The following is an 18,879-nucleotide window of genomic DNA, read 5'->3' as shown; positions in this document are numbered from 1 at the left end:
TATGGACCTATAAGAGGACTGTCAAAAAGACTAAAACCTAGAATGAATTAAGGCTGAAAAGAAATGTTTTTGTAATGCTGATAATGCAAAACATTAAACTATGTTCAGAAGAAGGTGAAGAATAAAGAAGAGATTCTAATGCCAGATGATAAAATGTTACATACAACAGAGATAAAAGCTTGAACTCGTTTCCCCTTCCTATCCATACTCTGCTCACTTTTTTTCACCACACACCATTCTGCTATAAGCAAATTTTTCTATTTTATCTACCTTTTCTGCAAATATTCATTCCACCTTCTGGCCAAAATGAAACCTTAATTTCCTTTCATAACAAAAATAAGTCAAGGAGACTACCAGTCTCTACAGACCAAACCAACAGAGGAAACATCTGAGAATTATGAGTCTTTCAGAAAAATACATAGAAACTAACAACAGTCTGAAGGTGATATTAGGGAATTGCCTGGAAGTACTGCAAACAGAATTTAGAAAATCAATAGATAGTATCAATAGGCTGCCCAAAGAGAAGAGCCCTAAGTTTAACAGAAATATAGTTACCAGACTTCAGAGCTTCACAATTAAGAAGAAAAATCACAATCTTGAAAGGAGCCAAGAGGAAGCAATCTACAAATTAGTAAGCACCAATTCAAATGACGTAAAGATAGGAAATGAAAGAAGAGGCCAGAATGTGATATACTGAAAAACAAGAGAGATCAGTCTATATCCTAAGATTAATAATCCTGGAAAACTAAGTCTGGGGAAAGACATAATTTCATAATATCATAAATTTTAGTTATTTCCTGATGAGATATCCAGAGCTGGGCAGAAACTTTGACATAAAAATTGATTAAACAGATGAAATTTAAACAGAGTTACCTGAACTTGAATGCCAAGAAACATTGGCATTCTTATAGAACTAAATAAGTGGTTTTGTAACTTTTAAATCAAAACTGGCATAAAGATCTTTGAAAAAATAAAGGCTAGAAATTAAAGGAAGGAATCCCTCAAAAACATTTTCAGCATCAGGAAGACTAAAAGAAAGGGGCTGGGAGAAATTAACTTAAAACTTCTTGAAATTAAATGCCACAAGTAAAGATTACTCAAACAAACAGGTAGTGAGCAGAAGAGTGAAAGTGATTCTTAAACCACATTTTAGGGAAAATAAATGAAAAATATTTTTGAAGACTATATCAGTAAAAGGAGAACCTCAGGATCTGGCTTCGATGTGAGCCAGAGGAGAAGGGAATGAAGTGGAGTTTGATTAAAACTAGGTTATACATTTGTACAACCCAGTGGAATTGCTTGTCAGCTCTGGGAGGAGGGAAGAAAGAGGAGAGGGTAAGAAAATGAATCATGTAAACATGGGAAAATGCTTAAAAATAAAAAAAAATAAAACTAGATATACAACTAGATGCCCTTTTTACATGATGTAGACATAAAGGGCAACATCATAAACAAATTAGTGAAATGGAAAAAAATTACCTATTAAATCTATAAATAGGAAAAGAGTTCATGACTAAAGAAAAGACATAGATATATACAGGAAGAAAAATGTATAATTTTTATTACATAAAGTTTAAAAGTTTTTGCACAAACAAAACCAATGCAGCTAAAATTAGAAGAAAAGTGGGCAAAAATCTTTGCAACAAGTTTTTCTAATAAAGTTCTCATTTCTAAGATATACAGGGAACTGAGCCAAAATTACAAGAAAAAGAGTCATTCCCCAGATGGATAAATGACTATGGATAGGCAATAATAGCCTTAGTAAAGTAGCAAAATACAAAAGAAAAAATAGCATTTCTATATATTACTAACAAAAACTAGAAAAATTAGATGGAAGAAGGAATATAATTTAAAATAATAAAATACAAAGTAAATATCTTTGCTAACGTACTAAGACAGATAAATGCAACTTATATACTCAGATCTGTGACTTTGTGTTGCTTGCAGCAATACCAAAGGCAAACCAGCCATGCCTGTCTCATCTGTGCAGTTGTTAATATGACTATAAAACAATTTTTAATACAACTTAAGAAAGATTTCAAAAGGTAGAGAGATACTGATTATTCAATGTTGTGATATGCAGAATGATGATATTGCCCAGAGTAATCTGTGGATTTGCCACTATACTTTTCAAATTGCCAAAATAGAATTATTTAGTAGAATTATATAATTAAAGAATTAAATAAAATAATAACAGAGATCATATGGAATAGTAAATGATCAGAAATATCTAGGAAAGCAAAAGCAGGAATGAAGAGTATGATCTCACATTAAAGTAGTAATTATCAAGATTGCAGTATTAAATACAAAAACTGGATGAAAATAAAACAAGACTTGAAAGGAAATACCTGGACAGCCTACTTTTTAATAAGCCCAAGACTGTAAAGTATACTAGGAAAAGAGAAATATTCAAGAACTCCTGGGAAAATTGAAAAACCAAACTGTCAGCAAATTCATTTAGACCAGCATCGTACATCATCATATAGTTAACTATTCGTGTGGCTATGTGGTCTCATCAATTTGGGTATTCCCTCCAATGATGTAGATCTCAATGACATTCATCCCTAACCATCCTGGGCAACTCTATTTCTTCCCATAAATTTGTCAGAGTCCACCCAACATGCTCCAGGCCTTCTTTGCTTTTTTTGATATGAGAGGATGCCAGTAGCTCTTGTTCTTTAGATTTCCTTATTGGTAATGTTGTCGTCTTTTCATACCCACTTTGCTTCTCTCCACGACTAGAGCTCTGTATGATAATCATTTTAAGTTCTTTAGAAAACTGTTATGTATCATGTCTTAGAGCTATTCAACAACATTTGTAGAATATTGCTATTTTTGAAATGGACCTTTGTTTCCAAGAAGTTTGGAGTCATTAAAGGAATTCTCAATGCCCTGAATCATTCAATCAATAAATACTTATTAAGGGCTTACTAAGTGCCAGACACTGGGTCCAAAGTCCATCCAGACTGGTCTCTTCTTTTTTAATTCTGTACCTCATTCATTTTCAATGTGTACTTTCTGTCCCAGATACACACTGATGGACAAGCTGTCTGCTTCAGTTCCCCTTGAATGTCAAAATCTAGTGAGTAGTCATTCTTCATCTTTTTGGTCTGGCCTACATAATCAGACCAAACTCTTTTGAATGGTTACAGTACTCCTCCAAGATTCTGCAGTATTCTGAAGCTTGATACAGCTAGCACACTGTCTTCTGCAAGCAGAAGCATCTGGAAGAAAACATTATCATTCACAGGAAAGCCCTTTTCTACTTGGATTCTGCCATGGATATATCTTCCATCACATAATACCTCTAGAGAGCATATGTTTCCTTAGTTCTCACCTCTACTGGTGCCTATGATCAGTCAGTCTTTGAACAGGTTTATTTCTGTTATTATATCTTTAAGGAATCTTGAATGATTTTGATATGTAGCTAGGTAGGAGCCTCCTTGTTGGGAAAGTACCTTCAAAATGGTATTTTTGTCTACAAATTAAATGTTTTGGCATAATGATAATAATTGCAGTGGAATCTTATAGTCATATACATTCCAGTCAATTGTGTGATAATGCTGCACTCTTATAGAATATGACTTGTGAAAAACTGTCAGTTCCCTTTCTTTTACCCTCAAGGAGGATATCATATCCTCAGTGCACATATAGATAAATCCCATAAAGATTTTTTTATAGACATGAAAGTATTTCTATAGGTTAGTAGCCACTGGTGTTCTTTTTTCACTATTAACAAGATCTGACATTTCTTCCAGGGCTTTGATATATTCCTCTCCTTCAGTTTTGTGAATCACTCCTTAAATTGTCTTCCCAACCGTGTCACTTCCAGTCTGAATCTCCTCATTGTATACTTGGTCCAAATAGAGCTACTTTTCTCCCTTTTTCTCTAGTGCCATCTCTAATCCAGGACTGGGATGTTAGGATCAAAGTGCATTGAATCTACTGTCTTTGGTGGTGAAAACGGTTCATTACAAAAATCTTTGCAGATCTTTTTAGTTTTTTCTTCTACTTGTTGCCTTCTTCTATAGTGTGAATCTTAAAAATTCTCAGACCCTACTTCATAAGATTTGGCTAAGACCATTCCCCATTTTAAACAATGAAGGAACTTAGATCAGGAATGTGAGACCTCTACTCCACCCCTACTTAAGCATACTTTAGGGGAAGAAACTCCTTGCTGAACAATGAAAAATACTTAAACCCATACTTATAGTAAGGCAAAAGTTCTTAAGCTTTATGACACAGTCTATTTTTAGATCTAATACAAAAGGGTGCTAAAAACCTATAAAGGTCAGACAACTTGTGAATTTACAAGGAGCAAAGAGGCGAGAACTTACTCAGAGGTTTTTTCAGGTGTGAACTTAATCAAAAGTTTAAGTCTACTCAGGTGTGAATTAAGAATGGTCTGTCCTTTGGAAAAACGTCTACTGTGATTGGTAGATGTGAAAACTTAGGGGAGGTGACATAGGAGAAAATTCCCTTTAAAAGGAGATCGGAAAAGGAGGTTTTCCGGAGATTCAGCTGGGAAAGGCTGAATTGGAGGAGGCAGCTGGTGTCTCTCTGAACACTAGAAACTTGCTTGGACAAATCTTGTGATGAGTGGATAAAAGACTGACTGATCTCTCTCTTAGGGTTTTCAGCCTAGGCTGGTTTATGCTGGCCTAGGCTGGTCTAGCCCTTTTTCCCATTATTTCCTTTTTCTCTCTCTCTCTCTCTCTTTCATTAATTCCTCATTTTTATTAATTAAAATCTCTATAAAACCCAGCTGACTTGGGTATATTTAATATTTGGGAATTTTTCCCTGGCGACCACCTTATATTTGATTTAAAACAAGACACTGTCTTGAAACCATATTTTCTGCGGTCACAATTTAAGCCAACCACTCTTTTATCTGTAACAGTTTATGACTCCCACTATTTTAATCATCACAACAGGCATCATTAAATACCCTCCAGATATAGGTTGCTGTCTTGCCAAACTTTCTGTAAAACTGGTTTACTTTATATCTGCTTTATGACACAGTATTGTTCTTAATTAACCACCATCCTTCCTCATAAAATTTTACAAATATTATATATATATATATATATATATATATATATATAATAGATGTTAACCTTTAGTTCCATCTCTCTCAACTTGAAAAGCAAGTCCGATATTGACCAAGATGCTTTTTAAGCTTTTCTGGTTTCCTTGTTATAGCAATTGACTTTCATTGGTTAAATTTTACTATTAAAGTATTATAATACACATTGATGTAATTTCTTCTATTATATACTTTACTATCATTTACTTGGATAAATAGTTCAAGATTAATCTGTTTCAATTGCATGCAATATCTTTTTCTCATTATTCTTCTAGCTTTTTACTATTTAGGATCTTTGTTCTAACAAGTTGGCAGTCTGCCTGTGCACAGACAAACCCATTCAAGGATGGCTCCCACATCAGTAACAATTCCCATCCTGCCTATTAAAGTATTATCAATTCCATTTTTTGTGATGGGATTGTGTTCAGCATATCCAATGCCTACCAATTATTTTCTCAAAGTATCCATAATATAATAGTGTCTCTCCCCCCCCCCCCCCCCACCTAGTACCACATAGTAAGCATACTGTCTGCATTTCACTTCTCTCCCACTCAAAGAGGTGACTATTTTTAAAAGACCCATTGGCAGATGTTCCTGGAAATTCAATTCTAACTCTTCAATTCCTGTACTTTTCTGTGTGGCTAGAGAATAAGGAAATTTCCAGGGCAGAGAACTTAAGTAGTTTCTTTAAACAAACAAAAAAAATGATGTCATCAACAATGATCTGAAATAGTGCTCAGAATCACAAATGGTCAAAGAATGAACATTAAAACAGCCAAGATAGCCTTTTGGTTCATCAAATAAGCAAAGACAGTAAAAGACAAAAAAAATCAGTGTTGGTGGTAATGTGTGGTACTCCCAGGCCATACTAATTTGCTTGTAGAGCAGTGAATGTATCTAACCATTCTGGTAAACAATTTAGAATTGCACAAGAAGAGTTAGAAATTCTTCATAACCTTTATGTTCATGATACCAGATTTGGGTTTTTATCCCCAGGGAGGTTATGGACAACAAAGAAAAAACCTATCTGCAAAAAGCTATTCATAGTAGTGCTGTTTACAAATGTAGTCAAAAATTGGAAATAAACCGTGTATCTAGTGATTGGGAAATTACTGAACATATTACAGTTTATAAATATAAAAATATCACCACATCAGAAAGAGTAGCAGAAGATGAAGAATTCAAAGAAATATGGGAAGAATTATATACAGCAACATAACATGATCAAAGCAGAATCAAAGAAAAATAGACATGACAACTACAACTATGTAAATGATTATTTTATTGTGTATGTTGGTTTTCCATTACTTTTTTATTTTTATTTATTTATTTTAAAAGTATTTTTCCAAGTTTACATGATTCATTTCCCTCCCCCCTCCCAGAGCTGACAAGCAATTCCAGTAGGTTGTACAAATGTTATCACTTGATACCTATTTCCATATTATTCTAAATGATTATTTTAAATAGCAATAGAATTCAGATAAAATGAGACAGTATTCTTCCTTTTAACAAAACTATTCATATAAAGTTGCATTTCCTATCAGTCTATCAGTCTTAATTGCTTTTTTAACATTTTGCTTTACTGATTGTGGGGCATACAATTAGACATTTGGGGTCAGGGAAAGCAGTATGATGTGTTCAAATGAAAAATTACTAATAATTTCGTTTTATCATAATGCTTTTTTTAAACAGAGGGGAGGAAAGAATAAGACCATGGTAGAGTACAACCCAGCACCCAGGAGAGGAACATAGCAATACCTCTTTCTTTTGGGTCTTCCCTTTTGATCAGTCCTAAGGTCTTTTCATTCCTGGGGATATCGTGGGCAGACCCCTTCTAACCAAGGGCAGTTTAAAAATAAAGCATTTCTGGGCCCTTTTCTCCCTTCTTTGTCCCAGGAAGAGCCCACAGGGAGGCCTTGACATCAGCTGACTCCCAGGCTTCTGCTTTCCAGGCCTTCCCATTTCTGGTGTCTTACAGGAACTCAGCACCAGGCAGCTATACAAGGAAAGTTCTGACTATAATTGGCAAAAGGCCCCACTGCAGGTTGTGGTGTTGGCTTCCTCTCACCCAGAAGACATACATTCCCCACAGACAGATTAAAAAGCCAGATCACTCACACAAGTGCCAAAGCAATACAGAGCTCCCACTGTGCCAGCTCATTACCCATCAAAGTGAACGTGCTATTAAACCCAGGAGAGCAAGTACACCCTAGCTGCAATGGGTCGCACAACCCTTCACTTCCTCCCAAAGGAGTCCTGCCTTTGGGCAGCCAGTGTTCCTTCTCTCCCTCACCAACCTGCTGCCCAACCCTTGGCTTACGTGCTCTTTGAACTGTAAAAGAGGAATGGGTGGCAGTTAATGTCTCCTAATTGCATGCCCTGAGGGAGACTGTGACCCACAAACCTTCCCTCTGGTGCCTGTTTTATTGCAGTGTGTCTGAAATGTGATCTTCAGGAGAGGCTTCTTAACCCTGCCCTCCTCCCTGGCACAGCAGAGAGCACCCTGACAGCAGACAACCCCCGAGGAGACTTCAGCTCATTCTACCAGATGGCCCCCCAATCAGCAGCATCATGTTACAGACTCCAAGTGATCAAGTAAGGTACCAGAGTTTCCCTGGATCCTTCGCCTCCATCAGTGCACATTTATGATTCTTCATTGTTGATTTTTTTTTTCAGTTACATCCTCAAATAGGCCATAGACCTCAGGGCAATCTCTTGGCTGCCAGCCTGAGAATTAGGAATAGAGCCCTCAGTCCATGCAAGGGTGTGTACATGGACTGAGAAGCAAGGTCAGGAAACAAAGTGAGCCAAGGCTAAAGGGGAAAGCAGTACCCCTGCATCAAATGAATGGAAAAGATTCCAGAGTCCCCAAAAGGGAGGAGAAGGCTAGGAGATTAACAAACACTGAAGTTTGGACAGAAACCAGTTGGGGAGTGGGAGTGAGGGTCGGGGGGAGATATATGACACCTGAAGGAAACTTGCTTAAAATAGGTAAAAGGAGCACGGGATCTGGGATCAGAGAATTTGGTTTGCATTCTCATTTTACCACTTACTACCCATGACTGTAAGCAAATCAGGACCTCTGGTTCCTTATTTTTTAAATTAGGGGATTGTTCAAGTTGATCCCTTAATTCTCTTCCAGTTCCTAACCCTATAATGCTGATGAAATGAGGGAATTTTCTACCCCATTTCAAGTTGCTTCTATTTCTCTCCTGTCTCCTCCGGAGTCAGTCCTTTAATGGGACTGGCCTAGAGGTTTTCCAAAGAAGATATTTCTGTGTAGCTGGTTCGGGTGAGAATTGCAAAGGTGGGGGACAGAAGCAAGTTCACTTATATTCATGGCCATGCCCTTTAAATAACTACTTCTTATTCTTGTTTTGGTAGTAGGAAGAATTTCTTCTAGAAAAGCAGAAACTCTAAATGTCTCTAAAACTCTATTAATCTAGGCAGGATAACAGGATCTGGATTAGATCACAGGAAAAGGGAATGATAGAGAAGGGATAAGTAGGATAGCTGCAGTTCTGTTACTTATTGGTTGTGTGTCCTTAGATAAATCACTTCTCCCTGAGCCTCCTTCCAGAACCAAATCTATGATCTTATGACCCAATGAATTAAAGAAACTACAAGTCACGGGGAAAAGGAGGAGGAAAAGAATCCAGAAACAACTCCAACATTGGACATTGAATGGCTCCACTAACCGTGATGGCAGCATTGAGAAGTTTCCCCTCTCACATCTCTGCATTTCTTCCCCTTAGGTTTACTCTGAGATCACTGGCCTGACTTCTAGATCTGGGAAATGCTTAAGGAAGGAGGGGAGGCAGGGAGGAGAGGGAGGGGTAACTGTCCATATATCATCGGGCTGTGGTGTCTGCAGCTTCTCCCTGGGGAAGTATCTCCTTCCATGATGTCGTTTTAGGACTACTACCATCACCAAACACATGCTGCCTACGTAATCTTCCTAACCACTGGGATCACTTATCACTTGTCTACTCAGAAACCTCCAGGGACTTTGTGCATCAAGGGAAGCGATGTACCCAAAGTACTCTGCAAATCCTAGTCATCTATAAATGTCAGCTTTTATGATCGGCTCATCTTTTCCATATTACTTGTATTATTCTACAGATTTCCATTGCCCATTACACCAAGTATCCATTTCTGACTGTCATTCAGGCCTCTCCATAATCTGGCTCAAACCCACCTTTCCAGCCTCTTCTCATTTTGCCCTCCTTAGTATCTGGTCTTCTGTTCCAATCAAACTAGATGGCTTTCCTGTATTCCATCCCGTCTCATTTGCTCATGCTGTGCCCAGTTCCTGCAGGGAGCTCTTTCCTACCCAACTCTACTTTCTTCAAGGCCCAGCTCAGGTTCTGCTTCCTATCTTTAACTGCCCTGAGGTGGACGTGACCCCCTTCTCCTCGCGTTCCTCAGAGCATTTTGCTTTTTACCACATTTTCCCTTGAATCATGGTTGTTTGTATACTACACTCAGATTACAGACTTGTATAGAGCAGGGCACAGTGTACCACATGGATGGCGCCATTTGGGGAGCTCTCCAAACCCCCATGATACTTGCTTTGTTTAGTAACTTTGTTCCCTTAAATTTGTTTGTGAATTGAATTCTGGGCAAACAGAATCTGCTGTAAAGGAACTGAGGGAGCTAGGGAGGCCTGTCTGCTTGGGCTCTTGGGATAGAATCTTTCGTCGTATAATAGAGAAAGATGGATGGACTTCTTAATATAGAGTGGCTGAGCTATGTCGGCCATGGATATATTTAGAGATGTGTTCCGGGATCTAGAAAGCCCCGTTCTTCTTCTCCAAGAGACCCTTCAGTTTCCACCATTGTGGAAAAGAGGAGGAGGAAATGCAGCAACTAGTAGGGGAGGGTCTGCAGGTTCCAACAGAGCAGTGGATGTATGCTAACTTCTTCACTGTCCTGTCTCCAAGGAGGGTATTGAGCTAGAATTACATCTACAATACCTTGAATATTTTTTCTATTTTTTTCCATTGTTACTTGATTCTTGTTGTCTCCTTCCCCTCTTCCCTCCCCCCTACGCCTTGAATATCAAGTCTAAGTAGAATGCTCTTCTAGGAGGCTAGAATTACCTTGGTAACTGAGTGGGAAGCAGTCCCACCTTGACCTAGTAGGCCATAGCTCACTCTTGCCAACTTGGCTTTGTCCTACAACTGCCAGTTATACAAAGGACAATAAGAGACAGCAAGCAATTGGCTTTATGAGAACAAACAGTGAAATAAAAACCAGGGAAGTTAAAGAGGTTAGTGTAGAGATAACAACAACAATAATCATCAAATAATAGCATTTATGTAGCTCTTTTAGGTTGCAAAGCATTTTACAAATACCTCCTTTTGCCCTCACTACAATCTTAGGAGGGAGGTACTGTTCTTATCCCCATTTTACAGATAAGGCCCAGAAAGGGCAAGTGGTTTGCCCAGACTTTCCCATGACTAATAAGTACAAAACCAGATTTTAACTTAGATCTTCCTAACTCCAGGTCTAGGCCTCTGTCCACTCTGTCCACTGTGTCACCTATATCCCTCGATTCCTAGCACATACAATCTGAGACTGCTAAGATTGCATTCCCTGGTAACATTGTTCTCTTCTTGGTTGAGTTGAAATTCCAAGTACTTTTCGGCTCAGAAGTCAAATAAAATTTGAGCTCAACCAAGGAGAACGATCTTACGGTGGTCTCTGGGCTCCATGTGCTAGGAATCAAGAGGCATGTTGAAGCAAGTCTTGCAGCTCTAGGGAGGTCCCATCCATCATTCACAAATGCAGGCCTTGTCTTTCACTCCTCTCCCTCAAGGGCCCTCATCTCCCCCTTTCTCTCCTGAGCCTCTCCACACTCAGCGTCAAGGCCTCAGAAGTCTCTCAGCCAGTCAGGAATCATGCTTCCCTCCACCGACTCAGAACTCCCTCTCCCACGTGCATTACTCTTCTTGACTCCGTCTTCCTTCTAGCCAGATTGGCCTTCTTGCTTTCTTATCCCTGCCGTCGCATTGTCCATCTCCAGGTCCCAGCACTCTCCCGCCTCTCCTTCAACTCTTAGAACCCCTGGTTTTCCTTAGTCCGGAGTTCAAGCCCTACTTTCTGCATGAGGTTCTTCTTGATCTCCTTCCCCAAAGGCCAGTTTTTCCCACTTCCCAAAGTCCTCCCATACTTATTCTGTACATATTTATGGGTATATGTGTTGTCTTCCCAGGTAGACCTGAGGCTATTTGACGCCAATGAGCTCTTATTTAGACTGGCTAACTCCTCCAGCACCCAGCGCTGCCCTCAATAAGTGTTTATTGTGTTTGTATTTGAGGAATGTTGTTGCCAGGATGATTTCTGCTAAGGGGCTTGGGGTGGGCATCCTTAGCAGGGTGGTTCTCCCTTTGGAGCCCGGCCTGAGCCCTTGTGGTGGCTGACTGCTTGGATTTGAGCCCAATTGGGATAGGCTTGAACACCACAGAATGTTCCTTCTGTCCCTGCTCTCTTGTCCCAGGGCTCTAAAATCCAGCGGGGTCTGCGAGTCGGTGACGTATGGACTCCCATTCATCATCAGGCCGACAAGTTGTTGGCAGCTGGACTGGGATGAGCTGGAGACAAACCAGCAACGTTTCCATGCTTTGTGTCACAGCCTGCAGGTAAGTTCCCGTGTCACTGGGCCCCACAAGATGGGAAAGCTGACATACCCGCCAGGCATGAGCCCCGGAATCAGCACCAGTCCCCCCAGAGCCATAACTATGGGGCAAATGGGTCTCTGGCCCAAAGTGCCACTGAGGGGAGAGGGTAAAGAGAGGGCACTCCTTGTGGTGACTACAGCCCTTGTACCCTCCCTCGGGCCTCTGTCTACCTTTTCTGCTCTGTTCTACAGTACCCTCACCCCCTAGGCTTGTCTTGTCCCCATCTCCGTGACTTCCTCCCCAAGTCTCCAAGCAGGCTCAACTGTTTTTACCCTAGCATGAAAGAGAGTCTCAGAGATGCCCACTGAATGATCATCTTTCCCAGGGAAGGGAGTTTGAACTTAGTCATGGAGGAAATGGTGTGGGCTCAGTGCACCCTCTGGCAGCACCTCTACTTTGCATAGCTCGTGGTTTATATGTTGTAGCCTCCATTCGAACATAAACTCCCTTTAGGGCAGAGACTTAATTTCGGTTTTCTTTGTATCTCCTGCACTTAGCACAGTTCCTGGTATATAGGAAGTGCTTATTGAGTGTGTGTGTCTTTTTTAAAGAAATACCAAAGAGCTCTCAAGAGGAACCTTCAGGACGCACAAACACCACTGATATCCCCTCTTGGATGCACTGACTCTGAGCCATGACTCTGGAATAAGGCAGAGTCCAACCTTGGTGCCGCATGAGATGTCCCTCCTGAGCTCCTACCGCCAGCCCTGGAGGTCCAGCAGTTAATCCCATGAAAGAACTCGGAGAGAGAAGGAAGACCCAGGCGCTGCACCCAAACCCCCAGGATCTTCTCAGAGCCCTGAAGATGGCCTCTCATGTCTCCATTCCCTCACACACTTCACTGCCAATCAGCCCTGGTACACCAACACTCGGTTGGTTGGCAGGGGTTAAATGAGTGGAGAGTGGCGTCCCTCAAGTTTGTCCACAGCCGGGGGTCCCGCTCCTCTACCAGCCCCATCCTGGTGTTAATATCAAGGGTCAGCAGGAGGCAGGAGCAAGCAGAGGTGCCAGCTAGCTTAGTTGGAATAGAGGAAAAACAGGCCTGGCCGAGTGTGGAGGAACTCGGAATGCCAGATTCAGTAGTTCAGATTGATGTGGTGATCTATGGGGAGCCACCAGGAATTCTCCAGGAAGTCAGTAGCATCGAGGGTGCTCCTGGTGGTAGAGAGCCCAATGTGTCAAACAGCCTGAGGCTGGAGGACCAGGAATAGAGCAGGGCTGGGTGAGCCTGGCAGTGTGTGTACAGAGCAGAGGGCTGTCTGTGCCCACGGTGAGCCTCTGTGTAGGAGAGGGAATCTCTGCCTTCAGGCTGGAAATGACTCTGATTGATTGCCCGAGGGAGAAGAAACTTCAGTGTCCAGAGCTGGTTCACTGGCAGATTGTGTCCATTCTGTGTCCTGATTGGCTACATGGGGATAATACCTGCATTATTTATAGCACACAAGGGCAAGTGCTAGAGAAATATGAGCCATCATCATCATTTCGTGATTATTTCTTAGACCACCTCATGGATCTCCTTCCTATCCTAGCCCCACAAGCTCTGTCTCAGATCCAAGGCCAGAACAGTCACCCTCAGCCATTGGGGCACCCTAGACTGGATCCATCGCCAACTGGTCAACGTGGAGGTTTGTTGTGGAAGAACAACCCCAATCAGGAGGAAAGGGGCATCCTGCACTGACAAAGAACTGCAGTCTGTCTGCCCCGGGGGGTCCGATTTTAAAGAGACACGTAGAAAAGGGAGGACAAAGAGTGGCACAAGTCTATAATGATGAAAACAAGAGCTCACCCTGACCGACTACATGTACATGATCTTGGGTTCAAAAGGCTGAGGAGTGGCTGCATAAAGTCGCGGAGACCCAGAACCTCAGAGTTAAAGGACTTCAGTGGGCTAACCTCCCACTCCTGGCAGCATTCCTGATAAGTGGCCAACCAGTCCCCACTTTCAGACCTCTAGTCAGGAGGCTTTGTGGTTACAAAGTGCCTTCAAAATACGATCTTATTTTACCTATCATTATCTGTATTATTATCTCCATGTTGTAGGTAAGGACTCAGGCTGGGAGAGTTGAAGTGACTTGGTCACAAGCTAATGAAGGGTAGGACTAACTCCCCCGAAGGCTTTCTGGCCTCACATCCAGGTCTCTCTTCACCAGATTAGCTGTGAAGACTGTCAGGCAAGTCCCTAATGACCTGAGGTTTGTGAAGAATGCTAAGCCAACAAAAAGGAAGTGACAGACGCACCACTTGAGGAAGAGAGAGTAATATTCATAAACAACAGAAAATGAGAACGGCCAAGATCATTTTGCTTCTGTCTTCTCTAACAAGGCCAGTGATCTGGCACACAAAGAAAGGCAAGAGAACAAATATTGCGCCAGGAAATCACAACCCAAGGAGAATATTGGAAGAGAGACTCTGGCAACTTCAATGAATTTGCGATTCAGATTAATTTTATGCCAAAGAGCTGAAAATACTCGCTCTGTTTTCTTTGTCAGGACTTCCTGAGACATCAGGGAGAGAGGAAGAAGAGCCAGACACAAGCAGATGTTATCCTAATTTTCAGCAAGGGTAGAGGAATGGACTGAGGGAATCGCCAACCTCTGTGAGCCTTCTGTCTCTCTTCCCACTCTTCTAGAAAAGATTATGAACAGTTTTCAGTCACTGATCATGAGGACATCTCAAAATAACTTAGACCACCAAACGGTTTCTCTTTTGGTTAGGATTCCTGGGTTGATGGATCAGGTGTAAGTGGGTCTTCAATAAAGTCTTCATGGTATCCTTGTGGATGAGTGGAAACACGTAGACGGAATGATAGTACAGTTAAAGAGACTCATAACCAGCACTATTCAAAGAAAATGGTGATCTGTGTCAATCCATGAGGCATCCTCTACCCTGTCCCTGCACCTGGAGATGGACAGGAAGGTGGGACCAGCAAACTGATGAGGCCGGAAGTCTTCCCTGGCACCAGCTGAAGGGGAGGGGAGGGTCTTGCTGGTAAGGGCCAAGATAAGGTGGAAGTAGGAGCTGTTCATGGGCACTGTCTGAGTCCTGAAGTGCCAGACAGAGGGCAGGTCTGAGGAATAGATCAGTTACCAGGTGATCAAGTACAGGGTCTGAGAAAAGGGATCCCATCAGACACGACGTCTGTGACCTGAGCAACCTTAACCTTTCTGGGCCAGTTTCCTCACCGGTAAGTGAGAAGGCTGGACTAGATAACCTCCGAGGTCCCCTCCCCCTCCACGTCCCCCAAAGTCTGGGTCAGAAACAAGAGACTTTTTTCCATGTTCTTGGAGGCCAAGTCCGCAAAATCCAAGGAAGGCTGAGTGAGGACCAGCAAAAGCCAGATAAGCAGACAGATCAAGCAAAAGTGACTGCGCTCCAGGGAGGAGTTTTTATCATTTATCAGGCTCCGTAATTGGGATACCCTGTGGACTCTTAAGCAGTGGATAGAGCACGGGATCTGGAGTCAAGAAGGCCTGAGTTCAAATACAGCCTCAGACAGGTGTGAATCTAGATAGATCATTTAACCTCCGTCTGCCTCTGTTTTCTCAACTCTTAGAATGGGGATAATAATGGCACCATTCTCCCAGGGTTGTGAGGTTCAAATGAGCTAATCATTGTAAAGCACTTAGCATAGTGCCTGGCACATGATAAGCCCCATATAAATGTTAGCCATTCTTGTTGTTATTATCATTGTTATATATTCTTTCAGAGGAGCCATAGCTCTGAACAGCCCCGTGGCTTACCTCTAATGACTTCTGAAGGGAGATAGGCCCCAGGGAGGTTTCTCTAAGGTTATCAGAGCACTTCATCCTTGGACCTTTTCCATCATTTTTTCCTCATAAATATAATTTCCAGGACCCCTCACCATCATCTTCTCCCTTTTCTGTTCACTATAACTCATCAGTGGGTCCCAGAACTGAACACAGTGTCCAAGATGTGGTTAGACAAGTACAAGTGTAATTCTGAGTGTTTACCACACTGTAGGGGTGCACAAGAACTAAAAGCCCCAGGACTTTTTAACATAAACTTCGATAAAATGTCCCCCTCCTGTTCCTAGACGTGTCTCTAGTTATCTCTATTAAATTTCAGCTTCCACCACAAGGGTCTTCTCTGAGACCACATTATGGCAGAATGGGCGGCCAAACATTTAGTAAGTGTTCACTGGGCCAGGCAACTAAGCTAAGTTCTGGGTATAAAAAGAAGGGCCAGCACAGAACCTTCCCCTTAAGAAACTCGCATCATAGCAGAGGTTCTCAAGAGCTCTGGCAGGGCCCATCAAGCTGGAGAAACTAGGAGTACAAGCCCAGAAGTAGACTATGCCCCTGTCACACAAAGAATGGGCAGAGGTTGGGCACCAAAAGAATTTGAAGGAGCAGAGGGGGCTGCTACAACAACTCCTGAAACCATCTTCTCAAGTGCAGGGGGCCCATGATTTCTGTGGTAGAAGGAGCTGATGGAATTAACCATGGATGCACTCAATTAAAACAAATATTCATTAAGTTCTTACTACAATATACAAAATATTATACTAAGCCGATAAGACAAACTCAAAAACAAAAGATCCTGCCCTCAAGGAGTTTGCATTCTTCTAGATCCTCAAATTATTGAAGGAGGGGTGCTTCTTTTTGCTGGATTCAGTCCCTGGATTCAAACTTTTGATACCATTTTGTTTCATCCTGTCATTGTTTACATTAGCACTCTCTCTTCCCCAGGCTCCCTCTCCTTCTTCCTCCCCTTTGTTAGCCTCAGTTTTGTTTGTTAGGCCTTTTGCATTCTCATCCAAACCATGGTTCACCTCTAAAGAATTTTCTCTAAGAAACCAGAAGGTGAAAAGGCTCGACTTGGTACTTTTCTAACAGAAAGACCAGCTGCTTCTGCAGGAGATATATTTGGTGATCATCTCAACCAAAAAAATAAAAAAACAGTTGGAATCCTACAAGTTGTTGCATGTGGCAGCTCCCTTCCTGTCCTTGATGAACTTACTCTGGAAATTACCGTAGAAAATGACCTTGTTTTCCATCTCTGTTTCCGTTCCTGGCTCCTGGAAAGACCATTTTTAAAGTTGTCAGGCCTTCTCCTACTGCTAACCTCCAGGAATGTCTTTGGCTGGGAAGCCACAGCAGACACACAACACGTCAACAGAACTCTCCCTTCATCCACCTCTCAGATTCTCCTTCCATGAAGGATCAGGCAATATACAGCATATTCCATAAAACTTTGAAAGGACAGAGTTGTAGGATTTCCAAACTGAAAGGGACCCCAGACAGAATTGTTAACCAATAGTAACTCGGTAAGAAGGAATCCTTATTCTACCATCCCCAGAAAGTAAGCATCCACTGGAAGAGCTGGGAGGAACTCTGGAGAAACTCCATCTTGCAGAGGAAAAGAACAAGGCTGGGAAAGGGGAAGTAATTTGCTTGAAGGTCATACCATGGGTTAGGAGCAGAGCCAGAGACTGAAATGAAATTTCCTCTCACTCACTGGTGTGTTCTTTCTGCCATTCCACACAGACTCCTTCTTGCCTGCCTGGTTTCTGGGGTTCTGTTTGTGTTTCTCCTTTTGTCACTCAACTGAATGAATAAGCAAACAGCCTCCAATTATCAACCACTTACTCTGTACTAATCACTGGGGATACAAATGCAAAATCAAGGAGCTTTCTTTCTGATGGAGAAGAGGACTATTGGGGAGTGCTGACCACCGAGGGATGCAGTCCCTTTTTGATGCACATGACTGATATGTCCCCAGTATGCAATGTGACACATCCCCATGACACATGGCAATCAGGCTTTCATGAGGGGAAGAGAAACGATGGCCCATCCAAGAATGGCATGAAATGTCTTCTGCTCGGTGCCAGAACAAGAGGGTTTCTGTCTTTCTGACACCTTCAGTGTGGTCTGTAATACTAAGTGTTCAGGGGTAGCTAAGTGTGTTTTTGTGTATCTCCTTATTTTAGAAAAGAGAGTGGCTGCTTTTGGCCAAAGGAGAGCCTCCAAGCCCAGGACCCAGCCAGAGAGGCCCCACCAGCACCTTCTACATCATCTTCCCATCTAGCTCTCTCACAATGCTTGTCAAAGCGGTGGCCACATGTGAGCTGCTGCTGCCCAACGCCTTCCCTCTGCCTTCCGAGGACCCGCCTGAGCATGTCCTTCAGAGCGTGGAGGTAAGTGGGGCAGAGACCAGACCCCAAGGAAGAGGCGAGAGAAGAAAGCGTGATTCAGAGATGGCCTAGCCGGAAGGCGATGAGGACAGAGAATGTGGATTCGGGAGTGGGCAGCAGACTGAAGTAGGTGGCAGAGAAGGGGCTGGGGGCGGGTCAAGTTGCCTCTTCCCCGAAAGGGGAAATCTGGCTAATATGAACATAGAGCAGCCTGGGACCTGGAGCACTGAGGAAGGTGGAGCCTGGCACGGGCGCAGCAACTATCTCTGGCAAAGGCAAACAAATTCCAAATGTCAACATTTTTGGCATCCGCTAGTTGTGGGAGTTTGCAGAGCAAAATAAGGGAGGAAGAAAGTCAAGGGTCAAGAGGAGAAGAAATGGGAGAGTTGGAGAAGAGGGAGACTAAGAAAAGAGCAGAGGAGAAAAAAGATCCAAGTGGAGAGAGAGAAAAGGGGGGATCAATATCTGTATCGATTTGGGGGGGTCGGTCTGTCTGTCTGTCTGTCTGGATGTTTCTCTGTATTCCAGACTGTATCTCAGTGGCCGCGTGCATGTCTGCCTCAGGGCCAGTTTGTGTGTTTGGGTCAGGGTCTAGGTATCACGTATCTCTCCGATGGGGCAAGCACAGATGGACTTCCAAATACATTCAAGGCCCTGGGCAAAGCCCTAGGGAATCAAAGATGAAAAATAACTTCATTGCTATGCCCTAAGAGCTCACATTCTGCTGGGGAAGCACACCGTGTACAGAAATATGTATGATGTGATACAAATGAATAAGACAGCAGAGACCCAGGCAGCAGGCTCCAGAGAGACGGGAGAGGGGAGATCAGGGAGGGCTTCACGAAGGAGGTGACACCGAAAGTCTGCACAGTTGGCTAGATGCAGGAGAAAGTGTAACGTTCAGGGTAACCGGTAGTCCAGTTTAGCTACAGAAAGAGCGAATGAAGGGAATAGGG

General features: G+C 42.5%; 1 protein-coding gene across 1 annotated transcript in view; it reads left to right on the top strand.

Moving 5' to 3' along the window:
• The window catches only part of M1AP (meiosis 1 associated protein), a 118,976-nt gene that overhangs the window by 96,322 nt on the left and 3,775 nt on the right, over positions 1-18,879 (top strand). Inside the window, exons 6-8 of the mRNA XM_007496883.3 lie at positions 7,519-7,681; positions 11,589-11,730; positions 17,720-17,926. Of these exons, the coding sequence (XP_007496945.1) occupies positions 7,519-7,681; positions 11,589-11,730; positions 17,720-17,926 (512 nt within the window). The remainder of the gene's footprint in view (positions 1-7,518; positions 7,682-11,588; positions 11,731-17,719; positions 17,927-18,879) is intronic.

Source organism: Monodelphis domestica, chromosome 6, assembly GCF_027887165.1.
Source record: "Monodelphis domestica isolate mMonDom1 chromosome 6, mMonDom1.pri, whole genome shotgun sequence".
Classification (NCBI taxonomy): Eukaryota; Metazoa; Chordata; class Mammalia; order Didelphimorphia; family Didelphidae; genus Monodelphis; species Monodelphis domestica.
This window is presented reverse-complemented; position numbering and strand designations above follow the sequence as displayed.